The following is a 27,278-nucleotide window of genomic DNA, read 5'->3' on the forward strand; positions in this document are numbered from 1 at the left end:
AAACCTGCTGGGCTGTGCCCCAGTCCTACTGTCCCCTCGGGGGACTCTGTTGGTGGCCAGCGGTTGGTGCCATATTCCATCACCTATCGCTAAGCCACCAGCATTTATTTGGGGGCATTTAAAGAGATTGTCAGGGGCGCCTGGGCGGCTCAGTCGGTTAAGCATCCGACTCTTGACTTCAGCTCAGGCTGTGATCTCACGGTCGTAAGATCGAGTCCCTCGCATCGGGTTCCACACTGAGCACACAGCACGCTTGGGACTCTTTCTCTCCCTCTCTCTCTGCCCCTCCCCCCTTGCTCTCTTTCAAAATAAACAGACATTAAGAAAAGAGATTATCAAACCTTGTTAATTCAGGATTTCTTTTATTCACTACTGTATTTTGACTCTGACGTCCTTTTTCTAAAACCTGTCATTCATGTACTCAGAAAGCATAGATGACTTCATTATTTTTAATGTTTATCTATTTTTGAGAGACAGTGTGTGAGCTGGGGGGAGGGACAGAGAGAAAGGGAGACAGAGGATCTGAAGTGGGCTCTGTGCTGACAGCAGAGAGCCCAATGCAGGGCTCAAACTCCCACACCATGAGGTCATGACCTGAGCCAAAGTCGGATGCTCACTGGACTGAGCCACCCAGGCACCCCGACTCCTCCCAACATCCTAAATGTGACTGGTTAACGCCCTCCTCTGCAGAAGTGGAGGGATGTTTGCGTCTTCTGCACGTTGTGCTGCATTATCTCTTGGAATCGTGCAGCCCTGATCTGAGCTGGGTAGGAAAGCAGTGGTAGGTGTGGTGCTGGGCTGAACTGGAGAGAGCCCAGCCGCACGCATCCGACCCTCAGTGGGGTCAGCAGAGGCTAGTGGGGTACAGGTGAACAGTAAGTGCCCCCACCAATAAGTGTTCTGAAATAAAGGCCTGAGCAGGGCAGTCCTGGGTAATTACTGCTCTCACACATTCTTTACTCTAACCCTCCAGCATCTCCCTGCTAGCTCTCTGAGGGTGGGGACTTTTTTTTTTTTTTTTTTAAAGAAAACAAACAAAAAAACCCAATGGGAATTATCTACTAGCTTGTAAGGTTGAGGAACACCCTACTTCCAACTACACATTTTGTGTCTGAGTTTGAGCTCTTGGGAAGAAAGACAGGCCTCAGCCCTACAGTGGAGGTCGGCTCAGCGATCCAAATATTCTGGCAACCCCAAAGACCTCACAGAGGGGCCAGAGAGAGATGATCCTCTATGGGCAGGGGGTCAAGCGCGTTGTGAATAACTGGTATTTGGTGAGCCAGGGGAGAGAGCACCAGAATAGGCTGTTAATTAACTTAATAGTCTAAGCCCCTTGAAGATACGTTTTCCAGTTTCCAGAGACTGACCGTATCAGGGAAATGACGGAAAGACGCCCCGTTCACCCTACTTTGCCCATACTGTGTCTTGTGGAAATACTGGCTACCACGAGGGACTCTGGCTTCAGTCCTGCTTCTCTCGCCTGTGGCCCCTGTTGTCTGTAGATAAATATTTAACCGTTTACGTTTTAATTCCTTACCACGTGGCTAGAATTGGTTATGGATTTATACATTTTAATATGAGAAAAAAAGTATTTTACAAGCAATGCTGAGAAGCCAGTATCGGAAAGTAAACTTTGTAGGTGGCCTGAGGCAGGACGGCGTTCACTCTGTGACAATCTCACGTGCTGTCTCACTCTCGTCACCCAGCTCTTCAGTAGTGGAATCTGTGGTCCGAGTCTTCTCTGCTGTGGCTTTGCCAGCCTCCCTGGGAAAAGGAGAAGAATGCCAAGGCTTTGACTCTCGAAAGGAACAATTCAACTCTTCATAATTTCCTCGTTTTAGAGAAAATCTTCCCCAATCACGTACCCTAGTTCCATGTTGAAAATCTCATCTTCATCAGAAGAATCCTTGTCGTGTAGCTTCTGTGCCATGTTTTTCTTGCGTGTGGCATTGAGGGGTCTGTACATGTCCCTAAGCCAAAGTGGCCGCCTTCTCCAGAAAAAGCCCTCCTAGAAAACAGAAAGGACAACGTTAGGTCTGTTTCCCCTGCCTTCTCCAGCCACGGTACTTTATCCTCCTCAGATTTACCTGATTGTCACTTTCCTCTGAGCATCTCTTACGCAGCAGAGATCCAAAGAAGCCCCTTGAAGGAAACACACACACACAGACAATTAGTGATTCGTACCATTTTCCATGCCTCTCACAATGTATTTCTCCAGTCTTATTAGCAAGCAAAATCAACACAGACCTGGGATCTCAGAAATAATTCCATACATGCTGGGCTTTCAGAATTTTCCTGTGTCTGTCCATAATGGCCCCACAGTGTCCCTGGGAGACCTTTGTATGTAACTTGACATGAAGTATAGGCAGGATTTTCACCCTGCTCACCTTCTGGCCCTTGGCCAAGTGCCCTTGTACAGTCAACAAACTGGGTGACCACACGGCAGAAGCACCAACTCTCTCCAGAAGCATTTTACATCAGTCCCCGCCAGGCTTAGCCTCACAGGCATCATTTGCTGGCGGGTGGGGAGGTGTTTCTATTTTCCTAGCTGCTTTACCTTACAAGATGAATCGCACCGAGTGAATGCCTGAGTCCAACCAGCAGTTATCTAGCTCACTGACTTTCACACTGCAGGCAGATGAGTGAGTGAGTCGTGAAATCACCTGAAAACACACGGCTAGCGCTAAAACACAAAATACTCTTTTTGAATACAAATGGAATAGGGGGTACCTGGGTGGCTCAGTCAGGTGAGCAGCCCAAGTCTCGATTTTGCCTCAAGTGATGATCTCACAGATTGTGACATCGAGCCCTGTGTCTGGCTCTGTGCTGATAGTGTAGAACCTGCTTGGGATTCTCTCTCTCTCTCTCTCTCTCTCTGCTCCACCCTCCCCCCCAAATAAATAATAAACTTAAAAAAAACAGAACAGAAAGAATCAGAGTGTATGGTAAGTTTGTTTTAGAAGGTACTTATGTCTATACGGTATGTGTGCACTGAGTTGTGACATAAAATGCAGTTCACAGCCCAAGCACAGTGTAGTCAGAGACGTGCCCAACTGGAAAGGAACCATCTTCTTTCTGGTTCTAGTGGTACTAGTGATACAACCGTCCGGCAAGATATCTTCCTTTTCTCCTTCTCCATCTCATTATTATAAAAGGAAGAGATAAATGATTATCTAAGGTCTCTCCCAGTTCAAATTCTATTGGGTCTGGATAAAGGGAATGGAGAGCGGGGCCTCGAAAACCAGAAGGAGGAAGAAGGAAGTTTTCCCCCTACTTTACGGGAAGGACTCATGTATTCTACCTTCCATCATGCTTGAAGACTAGCCCCTTCACCCCACGACTTTTGGCCCTCCCTATCCCTTCTCCAGAGCCTCTGAGAAGGTCTGTGGCCAGGCCTGATGCCCACCGCCAGCGGGAACGGGTCTGAACATTTCTACCCCCGTCCCCCCACGATCTTTCTTTAAAGGTCTAGTGAGCAGGTGCTCTGTGCCAGTCCCATTCTAACTCGGGTTTGGCTGGGCAGCTAACTTTGCTGGATCCAGGCAAAGCATTAGGCCAAATATGTATTCTTTCTGCCTTTGGTGATTTCCTGGCTGTAAAACAAGGGGATTGAAATAGATGAGTTTGAAAATCTAGTTCTAAAATTCTACTTTAACGATTGCCAGACTAATATTTACCTTGAGCTTCCTTCTTTACCTTCCTTGGCTGCTGTTCTATGAGAATAAATCTGTTTTGGAAGAAAACATGATCACAGTTACCCATCACAATAACCACTCCCTCCACATCTTTATTCATTCCTTTGCGTTTTAGGTCTTATCTACCCAGTGAGATGATAACTTTTCCTAGGACAGGAATTTGTTGAATAGTCCTTTGACTCTTCAATAACACCTAACTCGCGTGCAGCTGGTAATACATTTTACTGACTGCCTCAGATAACATTCAACAGGTAATTCCTAATAAAAATTCTTGGGAGGAGGAAAAGAAAAGTGTCTACCAGAAACCTAAACAGCAGCACTGTTTTAAAATCAAGGACAAGAGTAGGATGTCTGTTATCACTGCTGCTATTCATTGGTGTTGAGGAGGTCCTAACTGATGCACTGGGAAAAAATGGAGTCGTGGAAAGGAAGAACTAAGACGTATTTGCATATGAAATTACAGACAAACTAAAAGGCCCAAGAGAATCAACTAAAATTTTGTTGGAAGAAACATGAGAATTCAGCAAGATGGCTAGATATATATAAAATCAAGAGATCAACATGTAAACCTCAATGACTTTCCTATGTTCCATAAATAATTAATCAAAAGATGGAAGAATTATCCCATTTACAATTATCAATAAAAAGGCATAAAGTACCTAGGAATAAACTTAGCAAAGAATGGGTAAGACCTATGAGATGAAAACACTAAAGCTCTTCTGAAGGACATTAAGAAGAAACGAATACGTGATGTGAGACACTATTTTCCGAGAATAGTGTAAAGATGTCAGTTCCCTTCAAATTAACCTACAAATTCGGGGCAATCCCATTCAAATCCCAAGACAGTTTTTCAAACAAAAACTGGCCAGCTGACATTTGGTAGAGAAAATGTGCAAGCATAGCTACAAAATGGATGAAGAAGAAGATCACAGAGCAGACGTTAAAATACGTTCTTACAGAGCAACTGCAGTTAAGTATGTAGCGTGATACTGATACAGGAAAAGAAAACCAGGTTGATAGAATAGAGTCCAGATAACACTAGTATTTTGGATCCATGAAGAAAGAATGAACCATTCAATAAAAGATTTTAAAGTAACTGGATCTTTATGCAAGGGAAAAAAGTTAGATCCCCTACCTCGACCGTACCAAAACACCAGACAGATTCCATACAGATTAAAAATAAATAAATCACAACAAATATTATAAGAGTACAGAAGAAAATATCAGAGACTATTTTTATACCATGAGGCGAAAAGGCCTTGTTAACGAGGCCCATGTCCCATAAGCCATGAGGCAGATATGGTGACGGACTGTCCACACCCCCTGTTCATCGTAGTCCTTGCCCCCTTGATCCCCTGGATTGTTTGTCCTCTTCCTGTTGATTTATAAAACTCTCTTCATATGAAATATATTAATCCTTTCAAAGGCTTTCACTGAATTTCAATGTTTCAAATATTTGTCAGTGTTTTTATCGTGAAGGAGACGGAACAGTGGGATAGGAGCACAGGCTGACTGCAGGCACAGCTGGGTTCTGCTTTGGGTTTTGCCACAGGGGCCTTAAGCTGATCCCCTTCTATGTAGGAAAGAAGGATGGTGATATCATCCTCACAGGACTGTGGGGATTAAATCAGATGTCTGGTTTATTCCAAGCAGAAATCAGACAAGACGATCAAATCTATCAAATGTTTCTGCATGTGGTATCAGGTCACAAAGCTTTTTCTCACCACAAGATTATAAAAGTATTGATTCTGTTTTCTTCTAGCACTTTGATGGGTTCCTGTTTCTCTTTTGTTACATGTACTGAAATATGTTTTTTTAAGGTGAGAAATAGGGATCTGTTGTTATTTTCCTCCCAAATAATTAAGCAGTTGTTCTATTACCATTTATTTATTTTCTTCCACTGATTTGAATACTAAAAGGTAACATTTCAATGTTTATTTATTTATTTTTGAGAGCGACAGAGAGAGAGAGTAAGAGTGAGAGAGGGGCAAAGAGAGAGAGACACACACACAGAATCCAGAGCAGGCTCCAGGTTCTGAGCTGTCAGCACAGAGCCCAACACAGGGCTCGAACTCCTGAACCATGAAATTATGACCTGAGCCAAAGTAGGACGCTTAACCAACTGAGCCACCCAGGCGCCTCTAAAAGGTAACATTTTAAAAGTCCTCGTCACCCACGGATCTGTCTATTGCTGGACTCTGTAGGCTACTTCACATAAATATTACGTTGCATTATTCCTCATTGTGAAATTGACACAATGCCTCATCTCTTCCTTTGAACATCATTATTGTCCACTACAGGAAAAAAACTGCATGGTCTCTGACCTCAAAAAGTGTATCATCTAAGTAGGGAGAGGAAATAATGAAACCACATAAAAAAATATAAACACAAGGTTAAACCACATAGGAATTTAAAACAGCAATAGGAGTTTATAGAACTTCCCAAAAGCAAAAGGCTGCAGGCCACCTCAAGATGCAGAGTACTGACTGGACAATGGCCAATGATTTCTCTTCCCAGAGGTCATGGTAAGTTGACCCCACGCTAGTTCCTAGGCTCTTAGGCTGAGAAATCAGACTCTGATCTCATCAAGAGAGAACGCACTTCTTTCTGCATGGAGGCAATATCACCTTACCAATGTCACAGGATTGATCAAAATCAGAATGTCAGGCCATGACTTGACAATAAGGAAAACATCCATTCCACCCATTCCACAGATAGGGCATCTGTGTCCACATGATTGGGCATCACCTCCTGTGGAGACAGGCCTCTGTGGCACACTGAAGTATAATCAGAAGGCTATTTGGTGAGAAGAGAAGTGGAAGAAAAGTAATTAGCTGAATCCAGTGTTTCATGGAAAGGACGGAGGTAGCTAGATCCATCCATCTGCCCCGCGGGCACAGCCCGGCTGGTGGGCCTGACTCTCATCTGCTGCCTGAGGTGCCATCTCTACTCTTAGGCAAGGCTAGGTGGGCACTGCCCATGTTGGTCTCTTCCTCACCATTTCTATGCTTTTACTACTGACCAACCCTCCAGAAGACAGACATGTTTCTCCTTAGCAGTTAATACATCCAGTCAGGTTTTACTCAAGTCTGATAGACCAGGAAGCCTTACATATCTCTGCTCTGATCCATGACCCTGATATTTCTCTCTTGAGGAGCTGCCTTTTAACAAACTGTTTAGCATATTTTTGTTATCAGGGGAGGGGAATGCGTCACTGCAGACCCTAAGAAATGGTGACCATCTCACAGAAGGACTAGGTCCAGGAGTATTACAGTATTCGGGGAAGGCTTTGTGAAGAAAGATGAACTCGAGTTGGCTTTTGAAGGCTCACGGGACTTCCACCAGCAGAGTGAAATAAAGGAATTTCAAGTGGGCAAAGTCACCAACAAAAGTAGGAATGGGCATGGTCTGACTAGGGGATGGTGAGGGGCTGCTTTGGCTGAAATGGAGGGTTGCCATGACAGATGGCAATATAGATATAGATATAGATATAGATATAGATATAGATATAGATAGATAGATATAGATATAGATATATAATAAGCATATGTATATTTGAATAAATATATTGAATATATATTCAATTCATACATAATTGAATAAAAGGTAAACAGGCAAGCTCCAGGAATAGGCAACTGTAATTATGACACGCTCTGAGTAGCCTGATGCAGGATTTTAGCTGCAGGGTTTTAACTGAACCTGTTTACACAATGCCTTGCGAAGTGGAGGAGAGAGCTGTAGGCACATCTAATTAATCAACAAGATGACACTTTTATCTCTAAGCCATGCCCTTTCTTCCAAGATGACTGATAGCTCCATGAAGGTGAAGACTATTTCTCTCTCATCATTTTAGCCAACGAGGAAAGAAATCAGTGGTAGTAGGAGGATGACTGGTGAGTGCATCGAATCGACATCATTTTTTTGAGTTGAAGAAATTTTACTATCATGTCAACTGTGGCCTTCTTAGACCTAATGTCTCAGAACAAGCTAATGGCTTGTTATCTTGGTTACAATCCACAGATGTCTCCCGGCAGTGGGGTTCCTTTTAAAATCCCTGGAATATACTTTGCAATAAAAGGACAAAGCATATCTCAGTCCTCCAGACTGAAGAGGGATATCACGTCGTGATAGGTGGGAAAGTGGCTTTGATTTTCAGTTTGTGGGTTCTGAATCTACTGTAAAGAAGGAATATAGTCTGGGAATCTGAATTAATTGTTGTCCTTACCTCAATGAGACAGAACACTATGATCAAAATCATCACTACTACAGTCACAGATATTGCCAAGATGAGTTTGTTGTTATAGCCATAGCCTGGAACTTCTTTTGTGAGCTAAAAAAAAGGGAAAGAACAATTTTTTTAGAAAACAGAGATAGGATGAAAGTTAACTATTCTTTAACGACTCTAAAACCCCATTCTTTCCGATGAATCGCTTATAGGTTCTTAAGGAATATACCAAATCTAATGTGATATGTAATCTTAATCATTAGCATTTTCTTCAAGACTTGATGTATCTTGTATGTTAGGTCCTCTTTTTGTCTCCTCTGGGAACAGCGGCACTGTTTCCTAAATGAGCAAAGTGGCAGATCACTGCCTTAGCCAAAATTATGTGGCCAAGACAAGACCCGGACTAGGAGCCCCCGGTCCTTGTGCTTGGGTCCATGTCCTAAACCACCTAAATGTCGAGACCCCACATTTGGGGATTTATCCTCACCTCCCTTGACTCCTGCTCTCTCTGTTCACTCTGGACTTCTGTGCTCTCATTGATATAATTCTCATTTTTCCATTGGTCCGTATCCCACTCTGCCTTGGACACCTTTACTTCTTGCTGCTCGCTGAGAAGCTTCATCAGGAGGCCTGTTCTGGAGATGAGCTTGGCACAGGCCAGCTGCACCTGGGTCTCAGAGCAGTCCATTTTCAAAGTCCGGATAACATGAGAAATGAGCCTTCTCACATCATTGCTGGGGATGAGGGACTGTAGCTGCTGGTTTAACTGAATTTCAAACAGATCACCTGAGGACGAGAGCTTTGACACAGTGAAGCCTGTGGCTTTTGGGGGCAAGCCAGTGCCCGCATTGTGGTATTCCCGTTGTGTATCATTGGTTTGTTTAACTGTCGGCATAGAGTTGTCTGCAGTAACAGTAGAATTAGCAGTGGAAAGATTCTTACGGTCTGTGAATTCAGGGAGGGTTTGTTCTGGCATAGTAGTGTTTCCTGTAGAAATATTTTCTTCAGAAACATGTTGAGCAGTAGTGTTCTCTACAGTAGTGTTTTCTCTGTAAGTTCCTGAAGGAGCAAATAATTCTGGAAAAGGATTTTTCTGAGGACTCAGTTCTCCCGGAGATGAAAAATCCTCTCGTGAAGGGGAATTTATGAGGCTCCTGACTGCAGAGGATGGAGGCCTCTTTGCAAGCAGCTGTCTATTACTGAGTGAACTTTCCTTTCTGGACTTTCGATTCAGTTTGGCCTTGGGTGTTCTGTGGACCACACGGGAGCGACTTTTATGAAAGCGGTGTGTCTTTCTGGGGAGTGAGGCTGGTCTGAAAGCCTTCATATTTCTAACTCTAGCATTTGCATCTTCTAAAACAAAAATGGTGTACGTTAAGTCTTTTGATTCTTTTTTCACGTCAGGTGGGGATTTTGGAGCGGGGGTGGCAGAAGGCCTGCCCAAAGAGTATTGCTTCAGGAAAGAAGAGACCGCTGCCTTGTGCTCATCTACGAACGAAGGCTCTGTATTGAAGGAGCTTCCCACTAATTTGCTGGGCCTGTGCGCCACGGGAAGCTCCCCTGGGGATGGTCTCCTGAGCCTTCTTTCCTTGGGAGCGGGGGTGGCAGAAGGCCTGTCCAAAAAGTATTGCTTCATGAGAGAAGAGACCGCTGCCTTGTGCTCATCTATGAACGAAGGCTCTGTATTGAAGGAGCTTCCCACTAATTTGCTGGGCCTGTGCGCCACGGGAAGCTCCCCTGGGGATGGTGTCCTGAGCCTTCTTTCCTTGGGAGCGGGGGTGGCAGAAGGCCTGTCCAAAAAGTATTGCTTCATGAGAGAAGAGACCGCTGCCTTGTGCTCATCTATGAACGAAGGCTCTGTATTGAAGGAGCTTCCCACTAATTTGCTGGGCCTGTGCGCCACGGGAAGCTCCCCTGGGGATGGTGTCCTGAGCCTTCTTTCCTTGGGAGCGGGGGTGGCAGAAGGCCTGTCCAAAAAGTATTGCTTCATGAGAGAAGAGACCGCTGCCTTGTGCTCATCTATGAACGAAGGCTCTGTATTGAAGGAGCTTCCCACTGATTTGCTGGGCCTGTGCGCCACGTGAAGCTCCCCTGGGGATGGTGTCCTGAGCCTTCTTTCCTTGGCCATGTTCTCCACAGATGGCTGGGCGCTCTGTTTCCTCTGGATGTTCTGACGTCTCAGTTCTTTTAAGTGCCTTTTCCGTATGCCCTTTGGGCCCTTGATGACCTTTTTCACTCTCAGGAACTTTTTCCCCACACTCTCAACCTCGTCTAGGCTCTTCTCCTGCGGTTGGGCAGTTTCCAATTTCTTTGGAAAGATTTGACGTTTAAACTTGGGACCTAAAAGGCTGGAATGTATAAGCATGGCCATTTTTTCTTTCTTTTTCACGTCATCAATTTTTTCCTGAATTTCTGCATCTAACAAATTTTCCAGAAAGTAGAGTTTTCTCAGTTTATTCTTGTAAGTTGAATTGTTGGATCCAGGTTTAAGAGAAGGGTCCCCTGTGTCGTTCATCGAGTGACCCACGGGCTTGTCTCCCTCTTGCACATTTGAAAACAGAAGTTTAATGAACGGTAACAGCGTCGATTCTACGTCTTCTAGATTGCCCTCCGAGAAATAAGGCAATATGTAATTCAGTGCACTAATGACATCACTTTCGTCATTGAAGTCTAGCTGCTCGTTCATAAAGGCTGACAAACTGACACGATCTATGTCTGAGGACGCCTTCTCTGGCTCAATAGTCAGCTCCGTGCTGGCGCTCTTCTTTCGAGCTGTCAATACCTTCATGAATGATCCCTCTGCCTTCCTTAGGTATACTTCCTGATCTGTCGAAGAAGAAGAAGAGATGAGTTCTGATAATGGAAGACTGACAGCACAGCTCTTTGTCAATGCACAGTCATACGTCCCAGTCAAGCAAATTAAGAATCAGCAAATACTCGAGCGCCATTTAGAGAGGAGACGAACTCAAACTTGGACCCACGATTGGCAACAACAAAAGGACAAAAAGATGTGTTTTGAAAAAGTAGCTATTTCCTCAGAACATTCCACAGTGTGAATAAGTATATTTAGAGTTATTCCATTGGTCCCTAAGGGCCGATTGCCCAGGCCTCAAGAAAAGCCAAGGCCGGAAGATACTCGGCTAAACTGTGTGCAGCTCTAGTGCGACTCCTGGCATTCACATACCCCACCCTGTCCTGCTTCGGGGGCAGAGGGAGCGCGAGTCTTCCTCCTTCTACGTCTTCAGTGGGCTTGAGTTCTTGCTACCATCACATATGCCCGGGACAACACCCGTCACCAGCAGGTCCTCATCTGGACACGCCCTCTCCGCCCACCCACCAATTCTTTTGCTTGGTCCCTGCTCCCATATATCGCACCTCCCGTAACATAAGCTCTAGACAGAAAAAACTAAACACAAGACCCGCTAAGTCCACCCTGGTTCTTTGCTTAAATTTGGGCAGAGATGTGGGGTATAGGTTAAGAGATTTTCCAGGTATGAGAGAGATGCCACTGTGGGGCGTTCAAAAAAAATCAACGGAATGATACTTGAGGTTTTAAAATGCAGAAGGGATAAAGAAACTTTGGTCAAATGCCTACTTTGCTTTCATTTCCTTTCATTTCCAGATTTCTAGCTTTACTGAGAGAACCATCCAGAGCTTCCAACTACATGAAGGTCAAGCGTACAGCTTGTGTCCACTGAACAGCACTGTGCAGCTGGGTTTTTCCAGAAGAATTAAAAGTATTTTTAGTGGTGCTGGTGAGAGTCGGAGGAGGAGGTGATAAAGGTCACGAGAGAGGAGGAGCAGTGGGCTGGCGGAGCACCCAAAACGGGAGAGGAGACTCGAGTGCTAGGCTAAGGCACCTCTGATCTCATTTTTCCTCGCCTGTCAAAGGAGATAAAAAAAAAAAAATGCCTATTCTGCCCACCTCTAAGGGAGACGGGAGTAAGATAATTGGTAAAACATTGTTTTGGAAAATAAGCAACACCACTTATAGAAGTAGCAAAGTGTAATTTATGCTGTGCCCTAGACCATTGACAGGGACCCATATTCAAGCTATCCAGGTGCAAAAGCACATTTTGGAAGTCACCAAGTTAGTGCCAATAAAACCTAAGAACAGAAAAATACCTAAAAGCACCCGTGTTTTGGATAGAAAAGCTTAAGATTCAGAACAAGAGTTGGACAGCCCAAGGATAGAAGAGCCCTCTCATCCGTTAGAACGGTTGGGTAGCAGCTTCTGGTTAGGGCACAGAAACACAGAGGCTCCAAATAAAACTTTTTCAGAAATCAGCATCACTTGTACTCTTACACACTTATAAAAACAACAAAATAAACAAAAAGGTATCTCCACCTGTCCTATAAGACAAAGGGCACCTGAGACCTAACGCACGTAAAATCAGCTTATAAGCTGTGATGCACTATGTGAACAGGTTTTCATTTGGGGGTAGTTGACTTAATAATGTAACTGAGAATCTGACTTTTAACAAAGGAATAGTTCTTAGAAATTTAGGGATCTGAACTCTGAATGAGTAAAAATAATGCAATGACATCATTAGTTTAAAAATTTACCATTGTTAGGGTGCCTGGGTGGCCCAGTCAGTTAAGCATCCCTTTGGCTCAGGTCATGATATCACAGTTCAGCCCCGCATGGGGCTTGCTGCTGTCAGTGTAGAGCTTGCTTCGGATTCTCTGTCCCCCTCACTCACTCTCTGCCCCCTCCCAGCTCACGCACGTGAATGCTCTCTCTCTCAAAAATGAATAAACATTAAAAAAAATTATCATTGTTGATTAAAAATAAAAGTTAAACCACAAATAAAATAAAAATTTACAAATTTATCATCAGGCAATTAGGACTTACCACAACGTGTGCCATTTGTCAGACATGCACTGTCACAACGTAGCTTGACTGTCTTACAGACAACCTCAATAGTATTTTTAAATTGGCAGAGACAGCAGGCCATACGGCTAGGTAAAATCCTATAAATGGAAACACAGACAATTAAATTAGTGGTAAAGGAGTTACTTGAGTAGGTAGAAGAGGCGGGCCAAAGTCATCACAGGGCTTTGCAAAAAGGAATTCTTGAGGCACATGGCCTGGATGGTTGGGTAGGGACCAGTTGGCCAACTGCTGCTCTTGAATATTATAAATACACAGATAGAAGGACAGAGGTGCCCAACGGAAAGGTAAGGATGACATGGGGTATGGTACCCTTAGAATGAGATAGAGATTAGAACTGGGTGACACTGATCAGTAGTTTAATACACAGGTAACTCCTTCCAAGCCAAAAGTCTCACTTCGGGTTGAGAGCACACAGAAAGAGGGTAGACTTCTAAGAGTTTGAATAAATCTGAAATATGGCCCATACTGAGGATAAAAAGCAATCAACTTTGGCTCAGGTCATAATCTCGTGGTTCATGGGTTTGAGCCCCACATCAGGCTCTGTGCTGAGAGCTCGGAGCCTGGAACCTGCTTCAGATTTAACTTCCTCTCTCTCTACCCCTTCCCTGATCACTCTCTGTGTCTTAAAAATAAATAAATGTTAATTTTTTTTTTTAAAAAGCAATCAATCAAAAACTAATCCATAATCTACACAAATGCTACAATTAGCAGACAAGGACATTTAAAAAAGTTATTATAACAGTATTTCATATATGGAAAAAACCCCATGCCTCTCCTTAACTCAATGAATTGTGCAACAACTTCAAGTGGCCTAATATATGTATACTTAGAGTCCACGAAGGAGAGGAGATATAAAAAAAATTTGAAAAACTAATAGCCCCCACATTTCCAAATAAGTAAACCCTATAACCTCACAAATCCAGCAAGGTCAATGAAATCTGAGCACAACATGGATTAAACTACATGTTTAGTTTAATCCATTAAACACGGATAAAACTACACCACGGCACATGATAATCAAACTGGTCAAAGCCAGTGATAAAGAGCAAATCTTAAAAGCAGCCAAAGGAACAAAACCACACATGACACACAGAGCAACAAAGATATAACAATGACAACATATTTCTTGTTGGAAATAATGTAAGCCAGAACTCGGTGGGGCAACATCTTTCAGGCAGTGAAAAGGAGAGGGGGACCAAATAGCCATCAAGCTAGAATTCTATACCCAAATCTTTCAAAAATAAAAGCAAGATAGACTATCTGAGACATACAAGAGCTGGAAGAATTCATCATTAGCAGGCTTACACTGTAGAAATGCCAAAGGAAGTATTTTTTTAAATGTTTATTTGAGAGACAGAGAGAGAGGGCACGTGCAGTATGCGTGTACAAGGGGGAAAGAGCACTGAGGAGACAGAGAATCCCAAGCAAAGCCCAACGCGGGACTTGAGCTCACAAACTGTGAGATTATGACCTGGGCCAAAATCAAGAGTTGGATGCTTAACTGACTGAGCCACCCAGGTGCCCCTAAAGAAAATATTTTTAAGCAGAAGGAAAAGGATAGCAGACGGAAATGTGGATCCACACAAAGGAATGAAGAACATTAGAACTGGTAACTATATAGGTTATGATTTCACTTCACTATATGTATGTATATCATTTCACTATATGATTTCACTTATATGTAGAATCTCAGAAAAAAACAAACAAACAAGGGGTGCCTGGATGGGCTAAGTCAATGAAGCATCCTACTCTTGATTTCGGCTCAGGATCTCAGGGTCGTGAGATCGAGCCCTGTGTCAGGCTCCACGCTCAGCATGGATTAGATTAAGATTCTCTTAAGATATTCTCTCTCTCTCTCTCTCTCTCTCTCTCTCTCTCTCCTCTGCCCCTTTCCCCAACTTATACACTCTGTCTCTAAAATTAAAAAAAAAAAACAAACACCAAAAACCATAAGATACCTAGGAATAAACCTAATCAAAGAGGTAAAAGATCTGTATGCTGAAAACAATAGAACGCTTATGAAAATAAATTGAAGAAGACGAAAGAAATGGAAAAACATCCCATGCTCAAGGATTGGAAGAACAAATATTGTTAAAATGTCTATACTACTCAAAGCAAACTACACATTCAATTCAATCCCTATCAAACACCAGTATTTTTCACAGAGCGAGAACAAACAATTCTAAAAGTTGTATGGAACAAGAAAAGACCCCGAATTATAATGTTGGGAAAAAACAAACAAACAAAGCTGGAGGCATCATGATTCTGGACTTCAAACTGTATTACAAAGCTGGAATCATCAAGACAGTGTGGTACTGCACAAAAACAGACACATAGATCAATAGAATAGAATAGAGAACCGAGAAATGGAGCCACAAATATATGGTCAACTAATCTTCGATAAAGCAGAATATCCAATGGAAAAAAGATAGTCTTCGCAATAAATGGTGTTGGGAAAACTGGACCGTAACATGCAGAAGAATGAAACTAAACCACTTTTTTACACCATACACAAAAATAAATTCAAAATGGATGAAAGACCTAAATGTGAGACAGGAAACCATCAAAATCCTAGAGGAGAACACAGGCAGAAACCTCTTTGATCTCAGCTAAAGCAACTTCTTACTAGAGACACGTCTCCAGAGGCAAGGGAAACAAAAGTACAAATGAACTACTGAGGAGTGCCTGGGTGGCTTAGCGGGTTGAATGCCTGACTCTTGGTGTTGGCTCAGGTCGTGATCTCAGGGTCGTGGATTGAACCCCGCATCAGGATTCTCTCTCCACTTGAGATTCTCTCTCTCCCTCTCTCTCTGCTCCCCCCCATGTATACATGTATGTGTGTGTCCATGTTCTTAATTAATTAATTAATTAATTAATAGGGGCACCTGGGTGGCTCAGTTGGTTAAGTATCTGACTTGGCTCAGATCATGATCTTACAGTTCGTGAGTCTGAGCCCCGTGTCAGGCTCTGTGCTGACAGCTTGGAGCCTGGAGCCTGTTTCAGATGCTGTGTCTCCCTCTCTCTCTCTGCCCCTCCCCTGCTTGCACTCTGTCTCTCTCTCTCAAAAATAAACGTAAACAAACAAACAAACAAACAAACAAACAAACATTTTTTTAAATGAATTATTGGGACCTCATCAAGATAAAAACCTTCTGGGGCACCTGGGTGTCTCAGTCGGTTAAGCTTCTGACTTCAGCTCAGGTCATAATCTCACGGTTTGTGAGTTCGAGTTCCGCATCGACTCTCTGTTGACAGTGCGGAGCCTGCTCAGATCCTCTGTCTCCCTCACTCTCTGCCCCTACCCCACTCTTGTGCTCTCTCTCTCAAAAACAAACATCCATTAAAAAAAGATAAAAAGCTGTACAGCAAAGGAAACAATCAACAAAATTAAAAGGCAACTGATGAAATGGGAGAACATATTTGCAAATGACATAATCTGATAAAGGGCTAGTATCCAAAATATATAAAGGACTCAACACCCAAAAAATCAAATACATAATCCAGTTAAGAAAAGGGCAGAAGACATGAATAGACAGTTTTTCAAAGAAGACATCCGGAAGGCTAACAGACACATGAAAAGATGCTCAATATCACTCATCATCAAGGAAATACAAATCAAAATCACAATGAGATACCACCTCACATGTGTCAGAATGGCTAAAATTAATAACTCAGGAAACAACAGATGTGGAGAAAGGGGAACCCTTCTGCACTGCTGGTGGGAATGCAAACTGCTGTAGCCACTCTGGAAAACAGTATGGAGGTTTTTAAAAAGTTAAGAATAGAACTACCCTACAACCCAGCAATTGTACTACTAGGCATTTAACCAAAGGGTACAAAAATGCTGATTTGAAGGGGCATGTGCACCCAATGTTTATAGCAGCACTATCAACAATAGCCAAAGTATGGAAAGAGCCCAAATGTCCATTGATGGATGAATGGATGAAAGATGCGGTATATATATACAATGGAGTATTACTTGGCAATCAAAAAGAATGAAATCTTGCCATTTGCAACTACATGGATGGAACTGGAGGGTATTACGCTAAGTGAAATTAGTCAGTGAAAGACAAAAATCCTATCACTTCACTCATATGAGGACTTTAAGAGACAAAACAGATGAACATAGGGAAGGGAAACAAAAATAATATAAGAACAGGGAGGGGGACAAAACAGAAGAGACTCATAAATATGGAAAACAAACTGAGGGTTACTGGAGGGGTTGTGGGAGGGGGGATGGGCTAAATGGGTAAGGGGCACTAAGGACTCTACTCCTGAAATCATTGTTGCACTATATGCTAACTAATTTGGATGCAAATTTTAAAAAATAAAAAATAAAACAAGGTAAAAAATAAACAAAAAATAAACAAAAAACCAAATGAATGAATAAACAACAACAAAAAAGAGAAAACACTTGTAAATATGGAGAACAAACTGGGGATATGGACAAAATGAGTGAAAAGGGTTAAGAGGTACCAACTTGCAGTTATAAAATAAATAAGTCACCAGATGAAAAGTACAGCATAGGGAATATAGTCAATAATACTGTAATATACTTATTGTGGTGAGCATTTCATAATGTATATAATTGATCACTGTGTTGTGAGCATTTCATAATGTATATAAAAGATCACTGTGTTGTACACCTGAAACTAATTTAATATTACATGATCTATATATACTTCAATAAAAGAGATAATTGAGGGGCACCCAGGTGGCTCAGTCAGTTAAGCATCTGACTTCAGCTCAGGTCATGATCTCATAGTCTGTGATTTCAGGCCCCACATCAGGCTCTGTGTCTACAGCTCAGAGCCTGGAGCCTGCTTCAGATTCTGTGTCTCCCTCTCTCTCTGCCCCTCCCCCACTTGCACTCTGTCTCTCTCAAAAATACAAAAATAAAAAAAGATAACTGACTATTTAAACAAAAAAAATAATATGGTGTGCTAAAAGTAAAATGTATGAAAACAATAGCACAAAGGTCAGGAGGGGAACAATGGAAGTACACTATTTATTGTAAGGTTCTTATACTATTCATGAAATCATATAATATCATTTGAAGATAGACTGTGATAAGTTAAACATGAACACTACAAACCATTAAACAGCTACTAAAATAACAAAACCTGAGTTGTAACTATTTATCCCCCCACCAAAAAATAATAAAACGTACTAAATCAACCCAAGAGCAGGAAGAAGAAGAAAAAGAAAAAGAAAAGAAACAAAGAACAGATGGGATACATAGAAAAGAGTAGACAGTAGCTTTAAATGTAAGCATATAAATAATTACATTAAATATAAATGGTATAATCACCTAATTAAAAGATAGAGTTGTCATACTGGATAAAAAAGCAAAAGCCAACTATATGCTGTCTATAAGATTCATCTTCAATACAAAGATATAAGTAGGTTAAAAATATGGAAGAAATTATGCTTTGCTAACACTAATCAAACGAAACCTTGAGTGGCTATATTTACTATAGGACAAAGTCAATTTCAAAGCAAAGATATTACCAGGGATAAATGAGGTTATTCCATTGTGATAGAAATGTCAACTATTAGAAAAGACATAACTTAAGAATTTATGTATCTGATAATAGAACTTCCAAATATATTAAGGAGAATAGGAAAGAGAGACACATAAGCACTCAATTATAGTTGGAGATTTCAATATCCCTCTCTCAATAATTGACAGAAAAAATATATAGAAAATGAGTAATGATACATCAGACTTGAAAAATACTACCAACCTACTTGACCTAGTTGACATTTATAGAATACTCCACACCAAATCAGCAGACTACATATTTTCTTTCAAGTGGACACATAATATTTATCAAAATAGGCCATATTCTCATCTATTACCAGAATTCATTGGCTATAAAACAAGCCTCAATAAATTTAAAAGGATTTCAGTCATCCAACATATTGTTCTGTGACCACAATGGAATTAAATAACAAATTAACAGATCTGTAAAATCTCCAAATATTTAGAAACTAACCAACACACTCCTAAGTAACCCTATTGGTCAAATAAGTCAAAATGGATATTAGAAACTATTTTGTACCAACTGAAACTGAAAACACAACATGTCAACATGTGGGATGTTGCTCATATAGTATTCATCTTCCCCAGTGTCCACTTTTAAGAAACTAGAAAAAGAAAAGGAAATTCATCACTGAGTAAGGAGAGAAAATGGAATGATAAAGATCAAAGCAGAAATTTTTGAAAAGGAAAACAAAAATAGAGAAGTCAGTGTAATGAAAAGGCACTTTTTAGAGAAGATAAGTAAAACTGATAAACTTCTGGCCAGATTTATCAAGAAAAGACAAGAGAAGACACAAATTATCAATATCAAAAATGAGAGGAATGACATCACTACAATTCTACAGATACTAAAAGGATAATAAGGGATTATTATAAAATACTTTATGTCAATAACTTCAAGATGAAATAGATTCCCTGAAAGACATGAACTACTCAAAAAAATAAAGTATGTAATTTAAGTAGCACTATTACAAAAATAAAATCTGTAGTTTAACACTTTCTCACAAAGAAAGCTTCAAGCCCACATGGCTTCACTGGTGAATTCTAGCAAACATTTAAGGAAAAAATAATGCCAATTCTGCACAAACTGTACTAGAGAATTGAAGAGAGGGGAATACTTCCCAACTCAATTTTAAGGCCAACATTCACCTTATGAAAAATAGATAAAGACATTAGAAGAAAGGATAGATAGAAGATCTCATATACTGCTGGCTGGAATGCAAAATGGTACATCCACTTTAGAAAACAGGTAAGCAGTTTCTTAAAAAGTTAAATATACACTCAGCATATGATGTAGCAATCCTGCCATTAGGTATTTTACCACCTGCCCCCCTCCCCCAATGAAAACATATGCTCACACGAAGACCTGCATGTAAGTGTTTTAAGCAACTTTATTCATAAAGGCCAAAAAGCTAGAAACAACTCAAATGCCCATTAACTGATGAATGCATAAACAAACTGGTATATCCTCACAACTGCAATACTACTCGGCAATAAAAAGGAAATGAACTACTGACATGTGCAAAAACATGGATGAGTCTCTGGGGTGCCTGGGTGGCTCAGTCAGATAAGTGACCGACTTTGGCTCAGGCCATGATCTCATGTTCCGCAGGTTCATGCCCTGTATTGGGCTCTGTGCTGACAGAGCCTGGAGCCTGCTTCGGGTTCTGTGTCTCTCTCTCTCTCTCTGCCCCTCTCCTGCTTATGCTCTCTGTTTCTCAAAAATAAATAAACGTTAAAAAAGTTAAAAAAAAAAACAAACATGGATGAATCTCAAAAGGATTATGCTGAAAGGAACCAATCACAGAAGACTGCATACTGTATGATTTCATTTATTTATTTTTTTTAATGTTCATTTATTTTTGAGAGAGAGAGAGAGATGGAGTGCAAATGGGGAAGGGGTAGAGAGACAGGGAGACACAGAATCCGAAGCAGGCTCCAGGCTCTGAGCTGTCAGGACAGAGTCCGATGCAGGGCTTGAACTCACAGACCGCGAGATCATGACCTGAGCTGAAGTCGGACGCTTAACTGCCTGAGCCACCCAGGTGCCCCTTGTATGATTTCATTTATAAGACACTGTAGAAAAGGCAAAACTATAGGGACAAAAATTAGGTTGGTGGTTGCCAGGGCTGGTGGTGAGAAAAGGGGATTGGCTGCAAAGGCACATAGGGGCCTTTTGGGGTGACAGAAACATTCTACGTCTCAAATGTGGTGGTGGTTACATAACTACACGTTTGTCAAAACTCATCAAACTGTATGCTTAAAAAGAGTAAATTTTATACCTCAATAAATCTGACTTAAGAAAACAATAAAACAAATCTAAGTAAACAACTAAGTGAAAATACACATAAGAAAAATCAACTTACAGTGTTTCCAATTCAACGGTCATCATGAGGATGCTCTCAACTGTTGTAAGTGACACCTGTGTTGATCCCATGTCTCTGAAGGAGAAAGCCCAAACATGCGTGATTTGAACCCAAGGATAAAAATTCTGTACCTAAAAAGATACTTAGCAACATGTGATTACTTCAATTCTGGCTTCTTTGTCAAGTCAGCTCAAGAGTTTTCTTGCTATGGACAATAATTTCAGAAAGCTCCCAATGAAGACATTTTATGTGCATCATCAAATTAATCACCTTGGTGCTCAACAGTACAATCCTTTTTACTCTTATCCTCATTTTCATTCTCAATTGCATCCACCTCTCTTGATTAGTCTTTTTTTCTTTTAATATACACCTTACTCCACTTTCCACTTTGAGATAAATGGTATTTCTACCTACATCTACAAGTCCCATGTCTGTTATGTGTTCTTCAATACTACTCCTTCCTCTGCAGGCTATCTTGCCCATATACGTTTTTTCTTTGCTAATAATGCTTATTTCAATAACCCAGTTAAAATTTAAATTACGACTTTTTAACCAAAACGCAAAATACTTAATCTTTTGATGACAACAAAAAAGATCAGAAATCATCTCATGAGCCATGAGATTGTTGCAATACTTACAAATATTTTAATGCTGGCAACTTAAAAAGATAGGAATCTTCAACAGTTGACAGAGGGTTACGACTGATAATTCTGAAAAATGCAATGGAATTAAAATTATCTGCATTTCCAGTAATGACTACCATGAAAGTTTATGTTCATTTTGGGGGTATGGAACTGGAAGGTGAAAACTAATCATTTTCTGCCTTTGCCTATAAATCACCCTTAGATTCTGTAAAGCACTCTTCCTTTGGGAACTACCCAGCTCTCTGGACGATAAAGTGGAGAACAGAAAGAGGAAAAAAAAAAATTTTTTTTTTTACGTGGACAGCAAAGCAAAGATATGCCAAAGAACTTTTTGGGCTGAAAATCCTAGAAGTGACTATGCTGGTAGGAAGCCCAGGCTCTGTAGGAAATACTGTTTCTAGTGTCCTCTGTAATTCTAGGTGCTTTTCCTTTATCTCTAGAAATGTAAAAAATTCCACAGTTTAAAACACCCGGTTAAAGACAAAAATAGGACCAATTCCTCAGTTTGGGGGCCAAAGACAAAGGGATTAATCTAAGAGGAAATGGTGAAAGCTATACCCCCACCATGTGTATTCTCCTATGACAGCCTTTGTTAGGTGGCATATGATCCCGTTTCCTTATCCATCTCCTGGACTGCCAGCTCCTTGAGGGCAGGGACCATACTCTATTGTCATTTTTGTCCCTGTGCCTGACAGAGTGCTTGTTATTTACTAGTTACTTAGTGAAGGCTTGTTGAATAAATAACTTTTTGTCACTGCTTGACACAAGTTTTTATTCCAAAATGCCGAGTAGATTTTCTTCTCAGTTCTTTACAGCAAAAATAAAGTGAAGGAAACAGGAAGAAAGAAAAGAAAATCTGCCTTTAGGTTGACTCTGCTCAAGAATCATCACTGTACTTTTGCAAAATTATAAGGATAATCATCACAACCAATACTATTGAGCCATAGGGCATCTGTGATCAGCATTTCACATTTAAACCTCACAATAACCTTATGTGATAGATACATCATTACCCCATTTTACAAGTGAGGAAACTGAAGTACAGAGAGGTTGTATAATTTGTCCCAGTTTGTCAAGCCAGTCAAGAAGCAGAGCTGGAATCTGAACTCAGTTCTGACTCCAAAGCCTGTATTTAACTTGTATGAAAAAAAAAGGGGGTTTAAAATAGCCGTTACCTTAAACTTAACTTTGAGAGCATTAAATATAGAAACACTTTGCTGAACTTCATCTCTCCATCTGGGAGAGCTTCTCTAAGAATTACATTTTCTATTTTTATTCCTTTCCTCTAATCATCTCTCATGATTAAGTATTTAATTAGCCTGTGATCATTGAGACTTTAGAGATTTCATTTTTTATTTTTGTATTCTATTTTTTGAGAGAGAGAGTACAAGAGTGTGAGTGAAGGAGAGGCAGAGGAAGAGAGAGAGAGAGAATCCCAAGCAGGCTCCATGCCCAGTGCAGAGCCTGACATGGGGCTTGATCCCATGACCGCAAGATCATGACCTGAGCCGAAATCAAGAGTCAGGCAGTTAACTGAGCCACCCAGGTGCCCTGAGACTTTAGACATTTTAAAGCCCTGTTACAGGTGAATCAGTGAAAATGAGAAAGGAAGGACGTCTGAAAATTCATCCTTCCGTAAAAGCAACAACAACAACAAAAAACTAGCAAAAATGGTCAAAATCAACTTTCTCAGAACTTTGGAAATTTTAACCAATGGGCTTGCAGCAACCCGGAGAGCATTTATTAAAGAAAAAATTACTAATTTCTATGAGAACAGTGAGCTCTGTTGTTTTAACTTGTCCTCAACCTCTGCTCTCCATCGTGATGGTAGCCTTAAAAATTGCCCACATCCCAGGGGAACAGAAGGGAGCTCAAGTTCCTTAAAGCCTCGTTCCCAAGGAACAAACTGTCATTGTTTTACCTGTCTAGTGGGGTCCCTAAAAAACTTCACTTGAAAGCCTTGCCCTTGACCTCACTGAGAACTGCACAGTGCTAAAATAGCCTCTTCCCAAGGGGCATTTTTTGAAAACAATTATAGATAAATGTTTTAATCTGGCAGCTATGTGAGGCAATTGATAACAAGACAAAAAATAGCCTAAACAAAAAGCCTAAAAGGAAAAAGCTGAGAAATGAGATGTCCATAGGGACTTTGAAATGCTCCAACATCTTCCTGGGTAACTAGAAGACCACAAGACATATTCCTGGGAATGTAGAAAAAAAACCTTAGCACTAATAAATGAGTTCAGCAAGGTTACAGGACACAAGATCAATATGTAAAAATTAGCTTTATTTCTATACATCAGCAATGACTATTCCAAAAATAAAATTAGAAAAACAATTCCATGTATAACAGTACTCAAAAGAACAAAATACTTAGGAAAACATTTAACCAAAGAAGTGCAAGAATCACACTAAAAACCACAAAACGTTGTTGAAAGAAATTAAAGAAGATTGAAATAAGTGTAAAGATATGCCATGTTCACGGATCAGAAGAAAATATTGTTAAAATGGCACTATACCCCAAATTGAACTGTGGTTTCAGTATAATCCCTATCCAAACCCCAACTGACTTCTTTCCAAAAATTGGCAAGCTAATTCTAAAATCTGTATGTCAATTCAAGGGACCGAGAATAGCCAAAATGATCTTTTTTAAAAAAAAAAAAAGTTTATCTATTCATTTTGAGAGACAGCGAGCATACACACCCGTGCAGAAGAGCAAACATGAGCGAGTGTGAGTGGGGAAAAGTGTGAGCAGGGGAGGGGCAGAGGGAGAAGGAGAGGGAGCATCCCAAGCAGGCTCCATGCTGTCAGTGCAGATTGCAACACGGGGTTCCATCTCACAAACCATGAGGTCATGACCTGAGCTGAAATCAAGAGCCGGCCACTTAACCAACTGAGCTACCCGGGTGCTCCAAAACGATTTTGACACAGAACAACAAAATGGGAAGACTCACACGCCCTGGTTTCAAAACCTACTTCAAAACTACAGTAATCACGGTGTGGTACTGGCAAAAGAACAGACATGTAAGTTGATGGAACAGAACTGACAGTCCAGGAACAAATCCTCACATTTATGGCCCACTGATTTTCAACAAGGGTGCCAACACCATTCAACGTGGGAAGACTAGTCTTTTCAAATGATGCTGGGACAACCGTATATCCCCATACCAAATAATGTAGTTGGATTCCTACACTTCACACCATATATAAATATTAACTCAAAATGAGTCAAAGACCTAGAAGGAAGAGCTCAAGCTATAAAACTCTCAGGAGAGAAATCTTTATGACCTTGGATTTAGGCGACGGTTTCTTAGACATGACACAAAAAGCACAACAAACCAAAGGAAAAATAGATAAACTGGACTTTATTTAAAAATAAAAAAACAACCCAAAACTATCATATGTCTGATACAAGTCTAGTATCCAGAACATCCAGAATATATAAAGAACTCTTAAAACTCAGTGAAAAGACAAATAATCAAATGTTTAAATGGGTAAAGGATTTGAAGAGACATTTCGCCAAAGAAAATACATGAATGGCCAATAAGCACATGAAAAGATGCTCAATGTCTTAGGTCATTAGGGAAATATAAATCAAAGCTACAATGAGATAGTACTCTACACTCACTAAGATGGCTATGATCGAACAGAGAGACAATGATAAGTGGTAGCAAGATTTGGGGAAACCAGAATCTTCATACATTGGTGGGAATGTAAAATGGTGTAGTCACTGTGGAAAACAGTTCGGCAGTTCCTCAAAAGGGTTAAATATAGAGTTACTACATGACCCAGCAATTCCACTCTTAGGTATGTACCCAAGAGAATTAAAAACATATGACCACACAAAAACTTGTACATGAATACTCATAGCAGCATTATTCACAATAGCCAAAAAGTCAAAATAATCCAAATGTCCAATAACTCACGAATGGATGAACAAAATGTGACTGGAGCACCTGGGTGGCTCAGTCGGTTAAGCATCTGACTTTGGCTCAGGTCGTCATCTCACAGTTCATGAGTTCGAGCTCTACATCAGGCTCTGTGGTTTTGGATCCTCTGTCCCCCTCTCTCTCTGCCGCTTCCCCGCTTGTGTGTGCGCTCTCTTTCAAAAATAAATAAACATTAAAAAAAGGAATGAAGTACTGAAACATGCTACAACCGGATAAATCTTGAAGCCAACAAGCCATGTGAAAGAAACTAGACACACATTTCTATGAAATGTCCAGAATAGGCAAATCCATAGGGGCAGAAGGTAAATTAGTTGTTGCCAGGGGCCTGGGAGGAGGGGGGAATGGGGAGTAAAGGCTGATGGGTATGGTATTTCTTTCGAGGGGGGCAATGACAATGTTCTGGAATTAGCAGTGATTATTGTCTATCAAAGTATACCATTGGACTATATACTTTATAATGTTGCATATTCTATTATGCGGACTATATCTCAATTTGAAGAAAAAAAAAAAAAGAACCATGTTGTGATAAATAGAGAACCAGTTGCCAGAAGATCAAACATGTTAGTAGGTGGAGAAAAGGGGAGCGAAGATTCAAACTCTTCCACCACGGAGGTCAGAGGGAGTTAGCGGTGCGGCTGGGAGCCATGCATTTTTGTTCTTGCCTTGGAAACTCCCCTATTCTTCCTATTCCAGCCCCTTCTTCTACGTTTTTTCAGGCCCATTAACATGTCGGGTTTGTGTAACACTAGTTAATATCCAGTCAGACGATGTTATGAAGAGAAAGAACGTGAGTGTCACATGTCTGGTTAAACACAGTTCCTCAACCTTGAGGCTCCGAATGTCCTTTGGCTTTGAAAAAATAAAAATGGCATTAATACCTACAAGCTTACTGGCGGGCTCTGTGCAAGTAACCTCTTCCACGTGTGTGTCTTCCCCTGCCCACTTCTCCCCCCCCCCCCGCCCCGCCCCCCTGGCTCCCTATTAAGAAAGACTATGAAGAATTATGCAGCCAAAACAATTTAGTAGTTTGTTATCCTTCCCCCAACTATCTCAGTGCTCTACCCCCACTGTCCCCCCCTCTTTCCTGGTAGCTCACCCATGGCCTTATACCCATCGGCTCGGTGCTTCCTCTTACCCAGGCAGCCCTCCTGCTGAGATGAATGCCCTGTGTTTATCTGTAGTGAAAACAAAATACAGGCCACTCCAAGTTATCCTATCTCCTCCTGTCTTTAGTGCCGCCTTCTCTTCATGGAGCTATTGTGCCCGAGCCAAGGGGAGAATGAGAACTGACCCGACAGGTTACATCTGCTGGACCGACAGCAATTGTCTTTCCACAGACTGCGATACGAACGAACGGTGGACGCTGCACTAGACATCATCTCCATTTCCGTTCAATTCCCTCATTTTACAGATAAAACGTGTGCTGACTCAGTCTATTGGCTTTTGGATATTCGTGGGCTTATCTTTATGGGAGTAAAACATAACAACAGTTATCCTCAAAGACTGTCTCATAATCAAAGTTGAAGAAATACTGTTCTAGATATTTTTTTGTTTTTTAAAAAACTCTATCTTATTTGAAGAGGAAAACTCAAGTATTTTTGCAAAAGCTTTCCGTTGCAGAGCAACGGGACAGACTAAAGGTAGCTCACAAAATAAGGGAACATTTCTTACGTGTTATTTTTTTTTTCTCCAAATTCTTCTACAGAGGTCCAGACAGATGGGCTACGTTTCCTTTCTATTAACTGAGGAGACAGAGAAGACTTGAGGACTGAAGCTTGTCACCACTGTCCTGAATGTACTGAAATCCTAACAGCTTTAGCTGAAAAAATGTCCAAAGCAGGCAGTGAAAATACATTTCAAATAGGACAGACTCCAAACTCTCTATGCTGGAATCCCAAGGCATGGAGGGAAAACTGGCTCCTTGGAGGAAAGCAGTTGAAGAAATAAGTAGAGTGA

The 27,278-nt window shown here is 41.1% G+C and overlaps 1 protein-coding gene and 1 long non-coding RNA gene across 2 annotated transcripts in view; one reads left to right on the plus strand and one right to left on the minus strand.

Moving 5' to 3' along the window:
• Positions 1-342: 342 nt before the first annotated feature.
• The window catches only part of LOC144614253 (uncharacterized), a 50,568-nt gene continuing 23,632 nt past the window's right edge, over positions 343-27,278 (minus strand). The window contains exons 4-12 of the mRNA XM_078436986.2: positions 21,367-21,438; positions 20,729-20,803; positions 12,776-12,894; positions 8,408-10,746; positions 7,921-8,025; positions 3,678-3,727; positions 2,088-2,142; positions 1,866-2,008; positions 343-1,764 (exon numbers count right to left, since the gene is read on the minus strand). Of these exons, the coding sequence (XP_078293112.1) occupies positions 1,662-1,764; positions 1,866-2,008; positions 2,088-2,142; positions 3,678-3,727; positions 7,921-8,025; positions 8,408-10,746; positions 12,776-12,894; positions 20,729-20,803; positions 21,367-21,438 (3,061 nt within the window). The 3' untranslated portion in view covers positions 343-1,661. The remainder of the gene's footprint in view (positions 1,765-1,865; positions 2,009-2,087; positions 2,143-3,677; positions 3,728-7,920; positions 8,026-8,407; positions 10,747-12,775; positions 12,895-20,728; positions 20,804-21,366; positions 21,439-27,278) is intronic.
• Positions 14,353-27,183, plus strand: LOC144614266 (uncharacterized). The gene is made up of 2 exons (XR_013551897.1): positions 14,353-14,426; positions 27,028-27,183. It is a non-coding gene; the product is annotated as an uncharacterized LOC144614266 (long non-coding RNA).

Source organism: Panthera onca (genome assembly GCF_046562875.1).
Source record: "Panthera onca isolate mPanOnc1 chromosome E1 unlocalized genomic scaffold, mPanOnc1 haplotype 2 h2.Chr16_ul_5, whole genome shotgun sequence".
Lineage (NCBI taxonomy): Eukaryota > Metazoa > Chordata > Mammalia > Carnivora > Felidae > Panthera > Panthera onca.